Below are 15,288 nucleotides of genomic sequence, written 5' to 3' on the forward strand. Positions count from 1 at the left end.
CTGTCAGCCTGAGGGCTGAGGAGAGGGAATGAGTGCCTCCAACCACTGTGGTCCATCTCTGCATCCATCCATCCATCCAGTGACCCAGGGCCTCTCCTTGCCGTCATACTGGGGTGGGAGACCTGATGGGAATGCTTTGCCTGGGAATTTGAATTGTGACCAGAAAATAAACTGGAAAAACTCCTTCTGGAATATCAGCCACCAAAGTGTGTCTTCTTTCAGCTCAGAGCTCACGATACGACAGCTGTGAGAACCTGGGTTTCTAGTTCCTGTCCCGATGATCCTGCCGTCCCCCACACAGGGATGCCAGCGCTCTGAGTTTACCCTCTCAGGCTGCCTGTTGTCCTTTCCTGCATATGTTCATTCCTATCATTTCTGGCCTCTCCCTGCTCCAACAGCTGTGCTCCTTAAATGCTGCCTTGATATCCCATGGTCACTCTCCAGGTGACGCACAACAGGCCAACCGGAAGACACATGACTCTCAGCAAGTGCCAGGCTCATTACAGCATCTGCCCAGCCCTGCCGTGTGTCTCAGGGCAGTTTTGAAACTTCCTAGACAAGCATTTGGTCCAGCAGACAGCAGATTTCAAACGCAGTAATCTGTGTTATGCCTCCTGAGGACAGGGCTCATAACAAATCTGTGTACCAAGCACAAGGCTTGACACAGATCAGTGCTCTATGAGACTCTCAATGGACAGATGTTACATGTCCCAAAGGTACGTTAAGGGCAGCTGTGCTGTTTGGACAGGCAGGGGCTATGGTTTTGAGAGTAGAAACCTGTTCCCTCTCATCTCTGTGATAGACAAAGGATGGAGACCTATGAGACCTACCCTAGACCCAGACCCCACCCCACAAGTGAGCGGTCCCAGGAGGATAAGGAGGGGAGGGCCTCTGAGGGGGCTTTGCCACCCAGCTGACAGGTGAGTGAGATAGGAAGGACCAACCAGAGGCCACTGAATGAGCCACTTTTCCACCCGTCAACTGAAAAACAGAAAAGAGATGGGTGGATGATAAAAGATAGCCATCTTCCAAGGGTCTCCACAAGCATAAAGCAAGCACTCCTTAGTATTTGCTCTGCTTTCATTGTGTGTGAGCTCCCTGAAACAGGACACCGTCCTGGCTCACAGTCTTACACCTGCAGAGTGTCCAACACTTGGCCAACACTCAGTCAATGCTGCTTGTTGAATGAATGAATGAATGAATGAATGAAGTCTTAACCTGCCCCCCTCCCATGAGAAATGTGTCACTGGCAGACATACTCTCTCCACCTTACAGCCAACCAGCCAGGTCACATTGGGGAAGCCACATGGCCGTTCTGTGCCTCAGTTGCCCCACCTCTGAAACGCAGGTGATTCAGGAACTCCCAGCTGAGATGTTGCAGGCATGGCTGGCAGACAGAGAACACTCAGTAGGTGTGGTGGTTAGGATCATTCGAACTTGATTTTGACCATTTCTTCATCAGGCCAATCAGATCAGGAGTGACTCCCCTTTGGGGGAAAAGGTTATATGCTTGAGAACAGTAAAGTTAAAAACCTTCGAGCCAGAGAGAGCCAGGGCCCAGGACCCCACGCTCACCACTGCACCCTCCTTTCGTCTGGGCCTGGTGAGCCCCAGCTTCCCGACCAGCGTCTTCGTCTCGGTTTTTCCTGTATGTGTTTTTTAAATTAAGTATCCCCACCTGGTGGACAATTAAATGAAGACACTAATGGTCTTTCAGGCACTCCTTTAATATATTCTGAGAGCCACTCCAGTCTGGAGAGACTGTAACTGGGTAAGAAGGAAATGGCTTCTAAATTTGGAAAGGCAGAAGACTGTCACCTGCACATTTGAAGGCAGGAGTGGACAGAGGCTTTCTTAAAGAACCAGAGAGGGAATATTTTCAACCTCGTGGACCCTTAAGGTCTCTCTCTGCTTCACTCTCTCGCTGCCACTCAAAAGCAGCCATGGGCCGCACCTGAGTGGCTAGGCTGGGTGTGGCCAAGAGCAGTGTGTGTGGTTGTGTGTGTTGGAAGTCAGAAGTGTCCTAAGCAAGGTTTCCAGGTGCAGGGGGCTGCTTCCTGGCAGTGCCCGGATGTCGTGCACGTTCATCTCTTCATTGTCTGTCTTTCGAGGAAGAACCAGATCGCCGTGCCCCTCTGTGACAGGTGCTGGGCAAGTGTCACGTAATTATAGGCTAGCACCAGCCCCCGGAAGCAGCTGTAGGTATTGTCCCCACTGATGCCCAGGAAGACCAGTCACCTGCCCGGCACCGCCCCAGCCTGTAAGCACCAGCGCCAGAATTCACACCCAGATTCTGGGCTGCCCTTTTAGGATGATATCACTGCAGAGATGGTAATATCAAACGTCTTCGGGAAAGACTTCAAAGTATTCCCACCGAGAACAAAAAGCAGGTTTTCTACTTTTCACGTCCCAGTAGGAAATTAAAACAAAAGGAAGCATATTGCCTGTCGCCAAAGACAAGTCTCAGAAACTGAAAGCATAGAGAAGTGACAGTACTTAGACAAATGTATCAGTTATGACAATGGAGGTAATTAAAGTCCCCGTTAAAAACAAAGGCTCTCAAACCGGACTTAGGAAAACATTCAGGCTCACTGAATTACATCGGGGGAAAAAAAGAGAGATCAGTCAGTACTTTCATATTCCAGTCTTTTAAAGAGACTCTCCTCAAAGTTTCAAACCGTGTCCATGCGTAATTTTTTTTTAAGTTTAAAAAAAAAGTAAAGCTCATTTCCCACGAGAAAACTGTTTAAGATTTGGTGCAGTGGCTGGGGGAGATTCTCGAGCAGTAGACTGCTTGCCACATAAGCAGGACCTGAGTTCGGATCCCCAACACCCATGTCAAAAGCTGGGCCTCGAACGTCTGTCCTCCTATCCAAGTAGCTTGGCTTACAGCTAGTATTTCATCCCTTCGCGGATGTATGTCGGGCATCTCCTGTGTGCCAGGCACTAGGCTAGGTCCAGGAGCTCTCCTCTGTCCTGTTATAGAGCCTTTACCACCTAATCAAGGTGGAACCCCCTCTTCCCTTTCAGCCTCCAGTACCAGTCCTTAGCCAGTGCTTCTTGGGTTGTGTGCCCACTTGTTCCCTAGGCACCACCACGCTGCTCTGGGATGAACTTCCAGCATGATGTTGCATCCCTAAGAAAAGTCTGCTATATTTCTATGATTATCTCTAATGAAGAAAAGAACACCTATGTAAGAGTGTTAAAATGACTCTCTAGTTCATGCATTGGAATGGACTGAGAGGTCTCCAGTCATTTATTAATTCTACCTCCTGGGGTTTCCTTTTTAAACTGAATCATTCATAACAAGACATCTCTTGCACTCTGAATTTGTCTATGTATGAGAAGGTGTATGCAAGTGTGTGTGTGTGTGTGTGTGTGTGTGTGTGTGTGTGTGTATGAATGCATGTATGTATAAGAGTGTGAGGGTGCACATGTGTGTGCAGATGTATGTGCATGCATGGTTGTGAGTTCATGTGTGTGTGTACATGTTCACATGCACGCATGGAAACAAGAGGACAGTCTCACGTGTGCCTCAGGAGCCATCTACCTTGGGGTTTTTTTTGGGGGGGTTGCTATTGTTTTTGTTTGTTTGTTCAGACAATCTCTCACTGAGAGTCTCTCGTGCACCAGAGGTCAGATGTTATTTCTCAAGAGCTGCCCACCTGTTTTACTGGACAGAGTCTCTTACTGGGACCTGCAGCTTACCAGTCAGACTGGGTTAGCTGGCCAGCAGAGTCCCAATAGTGCACCTATCCTTTGGCATGTGTGCTGGACTTGAACTCAGGTCCTCATACTTACACAGCAAGCACTCTACTGACTGAGCCATCCCCCAGCCCTTTGAACTCTGAATTCTACAGATCACTCCCCTGAGTTTACATGATCCCTTCTCTCTTGTATTTCTTTAATTGGCACTAAGATCTAGACACTTAATCAGACTCACATTCCCTTTTCATTTTTTTTAATTGCCAGACCATGTAATAGACAGGGCTTTGTGTCTCCATCAAAGGCACATAATGTCCTATTGCCTCTCTTTTGGGACAGTAGGAGCTGCCTATGATCCCAGGCTGGAGACTGCAGAATGGTAACACTTCATTGTTCCATCTTTTTATGAGCTGGCATACTTGAAGAAAACATATCTTATGCTAAGATAGAGTTCAAAATGGAAAGATCATAGAGACAATTATTTTACAAATTTTTATTATTTGCATATTAATGAATGGACTCCCTAACATCTTCCTAAGTTGGATCGTTTTTAAACATCATTAGAGGTCAATGGATATACATTTATCTTGTCTATTTACAGTTCTCATTCTGAGTCATGTCCACATTGTCCTCCTGGCTAGCCGGAGCCCTTTGATGATGGCCTAGCCTCTTCTTGGACGGTTTCCACCCCGACCTAGCATCAGCTTTCTCTAAGGCACCTTTTAGTGCAAATTGATGTTTAGAAGCTGAGTACTAAGGGTGCTTATTACTATTGACTCACCCCGTGCTTGTAAGCCTTTTCAATGAACACAGCAGAGAAATGTTTTATCGAAGAAAATGCATGCAGGTTCATTTCATTTCAGATGAAGAAGCTTTTATCTTTTTACCTTATCTTCCTTGACACCCTATTCACCTGTCTTTTTACTCACGCTCAAAAGTGCAAGTCCCACACAGCACCATCCTGACTTCCCGTGTTGTGATGCATATCCAGCACTCTCAGAATGGTAAAGACAGTGCTGCTGACAATAACATGCTTACCCAAACTGTCTTCTTCATCGTCATCATCATCATCATCACCATCGTCATCATTATTCCCCCAATTCTATCGTTATTTCCTCACAGAGATGGGCTATCAAATTACTGTCTTTTAAAATCTCTTTAGGTTCTTATTCATAAATGTGCAATATAGTATTGTACTTGGTTTAAGTTTTTAGAAATTGTACACCAAATTTAATCATTTTAATGATGCAAAGTGATTATGTAGTTCCAGAGTTAAAGCTGTCAAAAAGATGTACATTTAAGGAAAGTAAAGCTCTGAGTATATATCCCTTCTACCCATGGGGAAGATGCTCCATATTCCTGATTTACCTGTTCACCAATTGCTCATCCGCGTGGGTACTAACACTGTGATACTAATTTAACTTTTTAAAGTTTTATTTTTACTTTCTACTTGTGTGCGTGCATATGCATGTCTATATGTGATTATGTGTTTATGAGTGCAGGTACCTGTAGAGGCCAGTAGAAGGTGTTAGATCCACTGAAGCTGGAGCTGCAGGTGACCGCAAACTGGGCCGCCCCCTACCCTGGGGGTGCTGGAAACTGACCTCAGGTCTTCTGCAAGAGCAGCTCCCACTCTTAACCACTGAGCCATCTCTCCAGCCTCTAATTTAACTTTCATATTTCCTCTTCTTTAGATTAATAGAACGCAGGACATCTGCACTCACATGCACACAGAGACACACTGCATGCATTTAGTCAACAACAACAACAGATTCTTTAAATGTTAAATTAGTATTAAAGTATTAGTGCTCACTCCGATGAACCATAAAGGAAGTATGATGCTATTTCTCTAAGTGATGTTCAGAAGTTGGACTGTTAAAGAGACACTGCGCCTAGGACTTCTCCTCTCTAGATCCTGCCAGTCATGGGCCATTCTGGAATATGCAAGTAACAGAACGCAGGATTGAATAGCGAGGTCAGTTGGCCATCATGTGTGCACAAGAAGAGATTAGCCATCTAAAGCAGTATAGTGGAAGAGAGAAACCAGAACATGGGGGCCAGCCGAGGAAGGAAATAAACTCCCCCCTGGAGATTTGAGAGAGGGCTATATTTACTCGTTGCAGCCAGGGCACGCAACACTGCCTTTGGTCTGTGGCTTCCCAGAACTTGAACAAGGAGGTCAACATCCAGCAGCCAGAGAGGCGGGGCCTGGAATGAATGTGAGCCAAGACTCAGTGTCTGCTTGAGACCTCCGGGGCACAGCAGCAGGCACATCCTCCCCACTTCTGAGTTCTCAAACATGCAATGAAGGAAATGATTCTGTGAGATGATGGATGGATTTGGAAAACCAGAGTTACAGAAGCGATAATACACATGTGTGATTTAGTTCTCGGTTTTTTATATAGACGCCATCTAATTGCTTAGTTTCTCTAAGCCTCCACTTGCAGAAATCAGAGCAATAATCCCCTCCCATAGAATGAGGGCAATAACATATGTGCCTTGTTGCTCCACAGTTTTCACGAGGATAATCCACGGTAAGCCCCAACACCTGGCAAGCGCTGGGTACCCTCCAGCTCATTGCTGTCCGTAGGACCGTGGTGTGCTCTGTGCTGCAGCAGGATTTGGAGACAGAGGTCTTCAGGTTAAATCTTAGCTCTGACTTCATTAGCTTAATGTCCTTTATCGAGGGTCTTAACCTGCTTGGCCTTCGTTACCTCCTTTGTAAAACTGGGATAACAACTTTATTTACATGCATTTGGATGACATAGTAAAGCAACCCAATGAGTAAGTCATCAAGAAGTATTGACACCTTTTCCTGTTGTCATTACTGTTGTTACCTTTTGTGTTAAAATCCTAATGTACTTTTTTTTATTAATAATGTCTGGGCTGGGGCTAGAGAGATGGCTCAGCAGTTAAGAGCACTTGTTGCTGTTCCAGAGGACCCAGGTTCAAGTCCCGACTTCCACACAGCTGCTCACAACCACCTGTAACTCTAGTTCTAGGAGATATGACCCTGTCTTCTGGCTTGTTCGGCACTAGGTACCCACATTGTGCACTGACAGACAGGCTGGCCAGACACCTAAACACATAAAATACAGTATGTTTAGGAAAAGAATCTCTGGGCCAAGGATGCACCTCAGCTAGTATGACGCTTGCCTAGCATGTGCAAATCCCTGCGTTTGATCCCCAGCCCCACATAAGCTAGATGTGGGGGTGCTTACTTGTACCCCCAGCACTCTGGAGATGGAGGCAGAATCAAAGTCATCCTTGGCTACATAATGAGTTTGAGGCCATTTAGGGCTACATGAGACCCCATATCTAAAAGGGAAGGATGTGTGTGTGTGTGGTGGGGGGATAGAAAGGGAGGGAGGGAAGAAAGGAAGGAGGAAAAATTAAGCAGCAGCTTAGATGATTCCAGGTGGGTTTCCATCTTGACCGCTGTTTTCACGGTCACAGAAACAAGAAGAGGAAACCTTGCAAGCCACATGCTTTCAACATGTCCACATGGATAAGACAGGCATCACTCATGCTCTTATCCTATTGGCCAACGCAGCCTCGTGACGTCACATGACAGTGGCAGACTGGGAAACCCACCGTGTTTCCTGAAGGAAGAGTGATGGGGTCGCTCTGATGACCACCACACAGGCTGGAGGCTAGGGCAGTGTGTCTGGAAGAAGGAATCATGGGAAGGTCTGGAAGAAGGAATCATGGGAAGGAGCCTAAGCAGGAGGCAATGGCATGCTTCATGAGACCAAAGCCAGCCAGAGGGTGGGATGAAGCAGCCGGTGGCCTGAAGAGTCACCTGCCCCGGACTGCATCCATCCATCCTTGTGGCCATTCTTTTACCCATCACCAAACAACCTTGAGCTACAGTCGTGTGTCAGGTGCTATGCTAAATACTGGGCATCCCTGTTGGAGCAGGCAAGTAATATGGTACTCGTAGTGTGGCGAGACACAGCACTGCCCTGAGCTGACCCCAAGTCTAGCCACTGTCTCCCCAGTGTTGATGGGAAGAAGTGCACTGAGCTGATGCCTCTGCCTCAGGCCTGACAATTGAGCAGGGAACAAAGAAAAAGGCAGCGTGACCCAAATATTAGCCCCACTGGAATGACAAACAGACTTTGCTGAAAGAATTTTCACGTCTTTCCCTTTAGGCCTTTTATAAACCTGCAAATGATGTAACCGGTCACATCTATAAGGGTCCCAGTTGACAAAGCTCACAGTTCAGGCTTTATGTAATTTTCCATAAAAAAACAAAACAAGTCCTTGTTGGCTGACACATTTTATAGAGAGGGTTTTTGTTTATTTGTTCGTTCATTTGTCTCTTAACAAATCCGCTTTTCTCCCTCTGTCCCCCAGCTCCCTGTGGTGGTCACCTGACTTCGCCCAGTGGGACCATCCTCTCTCCAGGCTGGCCTGGCTTCTACAAAGACGCCTTGAGCTGTGCCTGGGTGATAGAGGCTCAGCCTGGATACCCCATCAAAATTACGTTCGACAGGTGCTGCCCACCACAGCCTCGGGGAGGAGGGTGTGGGGATGATGTCTACCCTATGACAGAGTTGGGGGAAGGAACGTGGCAGCAATACTAAAACATCAGGGGGGAGGGGGGGACATGGGAGTGACTGCCTTGTGTGGGGACAGAGCTCACTAGCTTTACACTTGGGTCTGGTTGGTATATTGGGAGTCTGGCTGGGGAGGACAAGGGAAGTGAGTGATCACCTGGGCCCCTAGAGCCCTTTGTCTACTATGCCCTCAAAAAGAGATGGCAAGGAGACACCATTAGAAGCTGAAGACACAAGGCATTTGCGGGCCAGAACCCACACATCCTCAGCATGGGAAGGAGTGCTCTCCAATCTCGGTCCTAAATCCTGCTCAAGTGCCCCACTCCCAGGCTCTACTTAAGCCCCTTGGTGGGAAAGTAGCTTCCCGGACATGAGCCGAGACTTCCTCCAGATGGAGCATCAATGGTGTGAAATTTATGGTCTGCAAACTGTCCTGGGAAGGTTGGCACAGGCAGCATGCTGTGCTCCATGAGGCACTTTGTCCGCGTTGACACACTCCTTGTTGCTTTGAGTTTTTAAACATCTGTTTACAGATGTCAAAGTTAATCTTAGTTCCCCAAGCCAAAAACCAGATTTGATCCTGGGGCTTCAGCGGAGGGATCCCTGGCCTCAAACATTGTCTCTAGGTCTTAAGATGGATTCTGGCAGATGGATTCTGGCCCATGTTCTAGAGAGGACTGACTGCCCATGCACTTTTTAGAGAGGAAGGAGGAAGAGAGTTAACCACAGTAGAGGAAGTCCTTCCACACTGATTCGTAAATGTATGCAAATTATATTAAAATATCCTGTCTGTTGGAATCCGGTTGTCTGGAGCCCTGGGTGAAGCGGGCCAAATGATACGCTCTGGGTTTCTTAAGATATCTCCATTTGCATCCTTTGGTAGGTTTAAAACCGAAGTCAACTACGACACCCTGGAAGTGCGAGACGGACGGACATACTCAGCACCTTTGATTGGCGTTTACCACGGGACCCAGGTGCCCCAGTTCCTCATCAGCACCAGCAACTACCTCTATCTCCTCTTCTCTACCGACAAGAGTCACTCAGACATTGGCTTCCAGCTCCGCTATGAGAGTGAGTCTCAGTGGTTGGTGCCAAGAGGGAGAGAACCAGGCTGGCCTGGGTGGGTGAAAGCCCCCTGACTGTGCTCCTCCACAGGCCCAGCTCCCCGCCATCTGGTAAAATGCACTCAGAAGGTGCTTCCTTATTCTCAGCCCCTCTCACTCACTGGTCATGGCAACTGAGTCACTCACGACCTTCAGGCCAGGTCCCATGTGCACACCTCACAGCTTCCTCTGTCTACAGGTGATTGGGTGCTGCCTTACGCCCCGCAAGGTCATGACTGACCATGACCTTGAAGTTAGCTGGCATCTCCCTTACACCTGCCACCTCTAATCATCTTCCCCGTTCATCCCCTTGATTTAGAGGGCTAACCTCACCTCAATACTTTCCAGACCAAATTAGAAAGTGCCATGGGTATGGGTTGAGAGCATCATGGTGACAGAGTCATTTGCTTACTCATGATTTTGTCACCCAGCCTTTGTACAGCGCCTAACCCGTAGCATGCATTCAGTAGACTTGCACTGAGTGTGTTAACCAGCCCAGCCTGCTTGAGAGCTGGGCCTTCAAATGCCCCTCGTGAATACCAAGGGCCACATTTCATGAGTCATGAGTCAGTAACTGGTAACTTCTGCTTTTGTAAACCAAAACCTCCTTTTATAAGCCAGGAGGGGTTCCTCCGTGGTGACATGACCCGCTGTCTATTGCAGCTGTGACCTCTCTCTCTTCCAGCTGTCACACTGCAGTCAGACCACTGTCTGGACCCGGGGATCCCCGTCAATGGACAGCGTCATGGAAACGACTTCTATGTGGGTGCTCTGGTGACCTTCAGCTGTGACTCAGGCTACACATTAAGCGATGGGGAACCCCTGGAGTGTGAGCCGAATTTCCAATGGAGTCGGGCCCTTCCTAGCTGTGAAGGTGAGGCATACCAGCAGGGGGCGCTGGAGAGAACATTCTTTTCCTGCCCTGAGAAACCAAGAGCCTCAGTCACTGACTGCCCAACCCCCATCAGTGAGGTTGGAGGTTTGGGGGTTCATGGAGTCCAAGAAGGATGGTTAGGGGAGCTCTCTGAGACACACTCTCTCTCTCTGCCCACTTCACTTCTGCAGCTCTCTGTGGTGGCTTCATTCAAGGCTCCAGTGGCACCATCTTGTCACCCGGGTTCCCTGACTTCTACCCCAACAACTTGAACTGCACCTGGGTCATTGAGACGTCACACGGCAAGGGTGAGTGTGGCAGGGACCGACCTCTAGGCCAGGACTCCAGGGTCCCAGGTCAGAGCAACTTCCATGAGGATTTCACTGCACAGTAACGTGTGAGCTTAGTCTGAGTTTTCTCACCAATAAGGAAACTTGCAGGACCCACACATCTGTCTGTGTCACAGAAGTCATTTAGTAACTACTGCTGAGACTCTAACCTTTCCATGCTTTAAGAGATCTCACTCGTGACCATCCATCAAACCCCATTCAACAAAGTGTGCCCCATCAAACGGCAGTACACCCTCACTGGTACAGAGATGGGAAGCTCTTCCACAAAACGCCATACACACACACACACACACACACACACACACACACACACACACACACAAGCATGGGGAGCAGAGCTAGGAACTGAATGTAGGACTGTATGCATGTTTGACAAGCCCCTACCACAGAGCTCGATTCCTCAACCCCCTTTTTACTTTTGAGACAGGGCTTTGCTAAGTTATTCAGGCTGATTTTGAACTTGTGATCCTGTTGCGTCCTAATATTTGGGATTGCAGGCCTGTGCAGCCAGGCCTGACTGCTATCATTCTTGGTAAACCTGTTGTCTCTGCATCATTTCTTAGGTGTCTCTGAAACCTTTCTTCCGTCCCCTCTTCCCTCATGTTCACCCCTCAGATTCAGAGCTTGGCAGCCCCCTCTCACACAGCTTTCTGCTTCCGGGGGCGACGCACATTCGTTTGCCTCTGTAGACTGTGCTGCAGCCTCAGCTTCCTAACAAATGTAGTCTTTGGGAGTCCAAGTTCAAAGCAAGGATGCTGGTCACAAGTTAGTGCGTACTTGAAGCAGTGTTTGCCCGATTCCCCCCACGTGGCAGACACGGGGCTAGAGATCGGCAGGAAGCAGGCTGTTCCAGCCTGTACCCCTGATGCTTAGTCTAACATCCCCTTAGAGGTGGCTCCTCCACTCTGCGGTGTAGCAAGAGTTTCAGGACCTAGGCTCACGGCTTTGGGTTTTCTACCCTGGGGAGTAGAAGCCAGGCATCTATGTTTGACAGTCTGCCACTGATAATTGTGAGACATGCTTTTAATAAAAATAAAAAAAGACTCTGATCTAGAAGAAATAGCATGCAGAGGAGTGGGGTGAGGGGGCTGAAATAGAAGAATAACCCTCCTAGATACCCAAATACCAGTTTGAGCTGACAGTGTGTGGTGAATGCATTATTAGTCCAGGGGTAGACATCCTTTACTCAGCAGGGGTACAGTCCATGTCCAGAAATAGAGGCCTCTGTGTGCACAGGCAAAACAGACTGTGGGACATGACTGAAGTATCATTTTAGATCCACCGAAGAGGTTAAATAAACAGAATTTAGAAACAGTGGGGTTATGAGGCTAGAGAGGAAATCTCAGTTGGTGAAGCATTTGCTTTACAAGCACAAGGACCTGAGTTCGATCCTCAGCACCCATGTGAAAAGCAGGGCACGGTGTCTTTGTAATCCCAAAGCTGGGAAGGCAGAGACAAGAGGATCTCTGGGGCTCACCAGCCAGTCAACCCATCCTAATCAGTGAGCCCCAGGTCCAAGTGAGAGACCTTGTCTCCAAAAACAATATGGAAAGCCATTGAGGAAGAGCACCTAGAATTAAAACCCCGGCCTCTACATACACACCTGCCCATGCACATACAGCTTCCCTATACACATGTACGGCTACACACACACACACACACCCTGAGTGAGTTTAACTATTTGAAAAGGAAAGTTAAAAACCCCATCAATAGCTCATCCACGAAGCCACATGGATAGCAGCAATAGAAAGCCGTAGATAGTTGAGCCTCTGGTAGGATGTGCCTTTAACAGAGATAATCCATAAAGGCAAAGACTGCTAGATTCAATTAAAATTTAAAAATTGATAGGATTTGTATTAAAAAAAAACCCTCCATGAAAATGCAAAGTCAATAGTAAATACGCAAAAAAACTATCTATGATGTATGTAATTGACTAAGGACTGCCAACCTGATGTGTAAAGAGCTCTTAAATTCTGTAAGAAAACTGCCCGGCCCATCAGCCTGAAAAATGAGCAGACCTATAAACTAACACTTCATAATTGAAATACAAATTGAAAACACCAGCCCCACCAATAATTAAAGATGTGCAATTTCAGCCAGTAATGAAACAGTTCCCTTTCCCTGTGACATAGGGACGTCATTAATGCACTTGTGTGGTATAGACCCAGTTACACCTCCCTGCCTCCCTGCCTCCCTGCTAACCCATGCAGACAGGTCTCGGCTTCTCCCAGCAGTGGTCCAGGAGTGGGAACCAGTGCGGCCTCAGTAGCAAGCAATTTCACTTACTGTAATTTACCTGAACACAAGTAATAAAACTGCATATTATCACAGAGCTAACAGAAACATTTTTTTATTATATCAAAAAAAATTAAGAATTAGGGCTGAGAGATGCCTCAGTTTGTAGCACGCTTTCTCAGCAAGTGTGAGGACCTGAGTTCAGATCTCCAGCACTCATGTAAAAGGCCAGGTGCAAGCCGGGCGGTGGTGGCGCACGCCTTTAATCCCAGCACTCGGGAGGCAGAGCCAGGCAGATCTTTGTGAGTTCGAGGCCAGCCTGGTCTACAGAGCGAGATCCAGGAAAGGCTCAAAGCTACACAGAGAAACCCTGTCTCGAAAAACCAAAAAAAAAAAAAAAAAAAAAAAGGCCAGGTGCAGCAGCACATGTCTGTGACACCAGAGCTGGTGAAGCAGAGACACCAGGCTCCTTGGGACTTGCTGGCCAGCTGCTAACCTGGTAAGCACCGGGTTCAGTGAGAGACCCTGGCTCAAAGAATAGTGTGGAAAACAATAGAGGAAGATATCAATATCACCCCCTGGCTTCTGCACACATGGCACACATGTACATAGTACACACACACACACACACACACACACACACACACACGCACACGCACGCACGCGCGCACACGCATACACATACACACACACACGCACGCATGCGCACACACGCATACACATACACACACGCACGCACGCGCACACACGCATACACATACACACATGCACACACACAAATTAATTAGCTAATTAATTAAGAACTAGTGAGACTGGATAGATGACCCAAATTCAGTTCTCAGAACCCATTTTAGGTGGCTCATGACTGCCTATAACTCCAGCTCCAGGGAATCTGACTCCATCTAGTGGTCCCCACAGGCACTACATACATGTAGCATATAAACACACACATACTCACAAAACACGAAACAAACACAGAGTGCAGCCACAGAATAAAATGCTAGGCAGCTACACAAAGGAATAATATAGGAAAGAATGTCTGTGGACCATTAGAGGTATGTCAATAAGCTGCTGAATAGCAAAGTATGCATCACCCCAAATATGTTGATTTTTTTAAAGCACAAGCAAGGTTATTTGTATAGGAACTGATCTGCAGAGATCTACCCTACATGTTCATGCTAGCTGTCCTTTATTCTCATCTTCAGACTTCTTTTCCCATTAATGAGGAATATATTTCATGAACCACACTATCAGAATAAAGAAGAAAACTTGAAAGAAAGATCACTTCTATACATATCACATGTATTGAAATAGCCACCTTGGCTTTCAAGGCCAACTCTGCTCAGGGCTAGGACCTCCCAGAGTTTTTCCATCAAGGCAAGAAAGAAAGAAAACATCTAGGAGTCAAGGCAACCCTGAGAAATACTAGAAAGCTAACCCCTGTATTCAAGGTGTCCCATACCTGGGTACCTATGATTAGAGAGATACACACTTCTATGTCTGAGCTATGATCTGTCTATGATCATGTGAGTGTATATGTCACTGTATTTCTGTGCATGTCTACCTAGAAGTCCCTGCAGCTCATCGACTGACTATTTAACAAATGCTTGTTCGATGATGTAGACCCAGATCCCAGTGTACCACGACGAAGCAGACAGAAAGTCATGGACACTGGAGTCCAGCCCAGGATACTAGGCAAGTGTCCTGGAGTTCAAATGTGAGCTTGTGTTCAAGGACATCCAGAAAGGAATTGGCTGGAATAAAAGGTCTGAATCAAAGAGAGGTAGTGGTAATTAACCAGATCTCCTTAGACCTTCTTCCTTAGAACCATGCAAAGGCTTCCCCTAACCTCTAGCATCGAGCCCCCAAACCAGGCAGGGAAGCCCTGGGCTATATCCAGTCTCCTCAGCTGCCTGCTGAGTCCCAGCTACCCAGACCTTACCTCAGTTTCTAGAACTTGCCAGCATCAGGGGAGAGAAGACAGTCCCAAACTTGCATTTTAACCCCCACCTCCATAACATATCTGGAGCTCTTTGAAGGACAGATCTCTGGTTCCCAGCACCCCGCCCCCTCCACTGGACACACCAGGAGCTACGGTCTGTTTGGCAGGATGAATTGAGAGGATCAGCCCACACCCTTGTCCTGGGCTCTGTTCCTAGGACTAGTTGGGCTAACAGACTCCTGGCTGCTTATTTGACTTGCTCCCAAATAATCGGAAACCCAGCTGGGGAAAGTTGAACTTTATTCACAATTGTTCAGCCGCCATATGGCAGGGTTTCTAGAGTCAGGGTCAGACCCAGCCTGGGAGAACCAGCTTAGGCCACCCGTCCTCAATAGGCCAATTAAGGGAATAAAGTATTAGTGAAAAGCACAAGAGAGAGAGTTTTTCAATGTGGACACATTGAGAAGAGGAACAAAGGGATCCGATCTCTCTCTCTCTCTCTCTCTCTCTCTCTCTC

General features: G+C 47.5%; 1 protein-coding gene across 1 annotated transcript in view; it reads left to right on the plus strand.

The window, feature by feature from the left end:
- Csmd2 (CUB and Sushi multiple domains 2) overlaps window positions 1-15,288 on the plus strand; it is a 570,924-nt gene that overhangs the window by 380,444 nt on the left and 175,192 nt on the right. Inside the window, exons 16-19 of the mRNA XM_059254992.1 lie at window positions 8,065-8,203; window positions 9,151-9,338; window positions 10,056-10,244; window positions 10,436-10,552. Coding sequence (XP_059110975.1) covers window positions 8,065-8,203; window positions 9,151-9,338; window positions 10,056-10,244; window positions 10,436-10,552 — 633 coding nt within the window. The remainder of the gene's footprint in view (window positions 1-8,064; window positions 8,204-9,150; window positions 9,339-10,055; window positions 10,245-10,435; window positions 10,553-15,288) is intronic.

This window comes from Peromyscus eremicus, chromosome 2, assembly GCF_949786415.1.
Source record: "Peromyscus eremicus chromosome 2, PerEre_H2_v1, whole genome shotgun sequence".
Classification (NCBI taxonomy): domain Eukaryota; kingdom Metazoa; phylum Chordata; class Mammalia; order Rodentia; family Cricetidae; genus Peromyscus; species Peromyscus eremicus.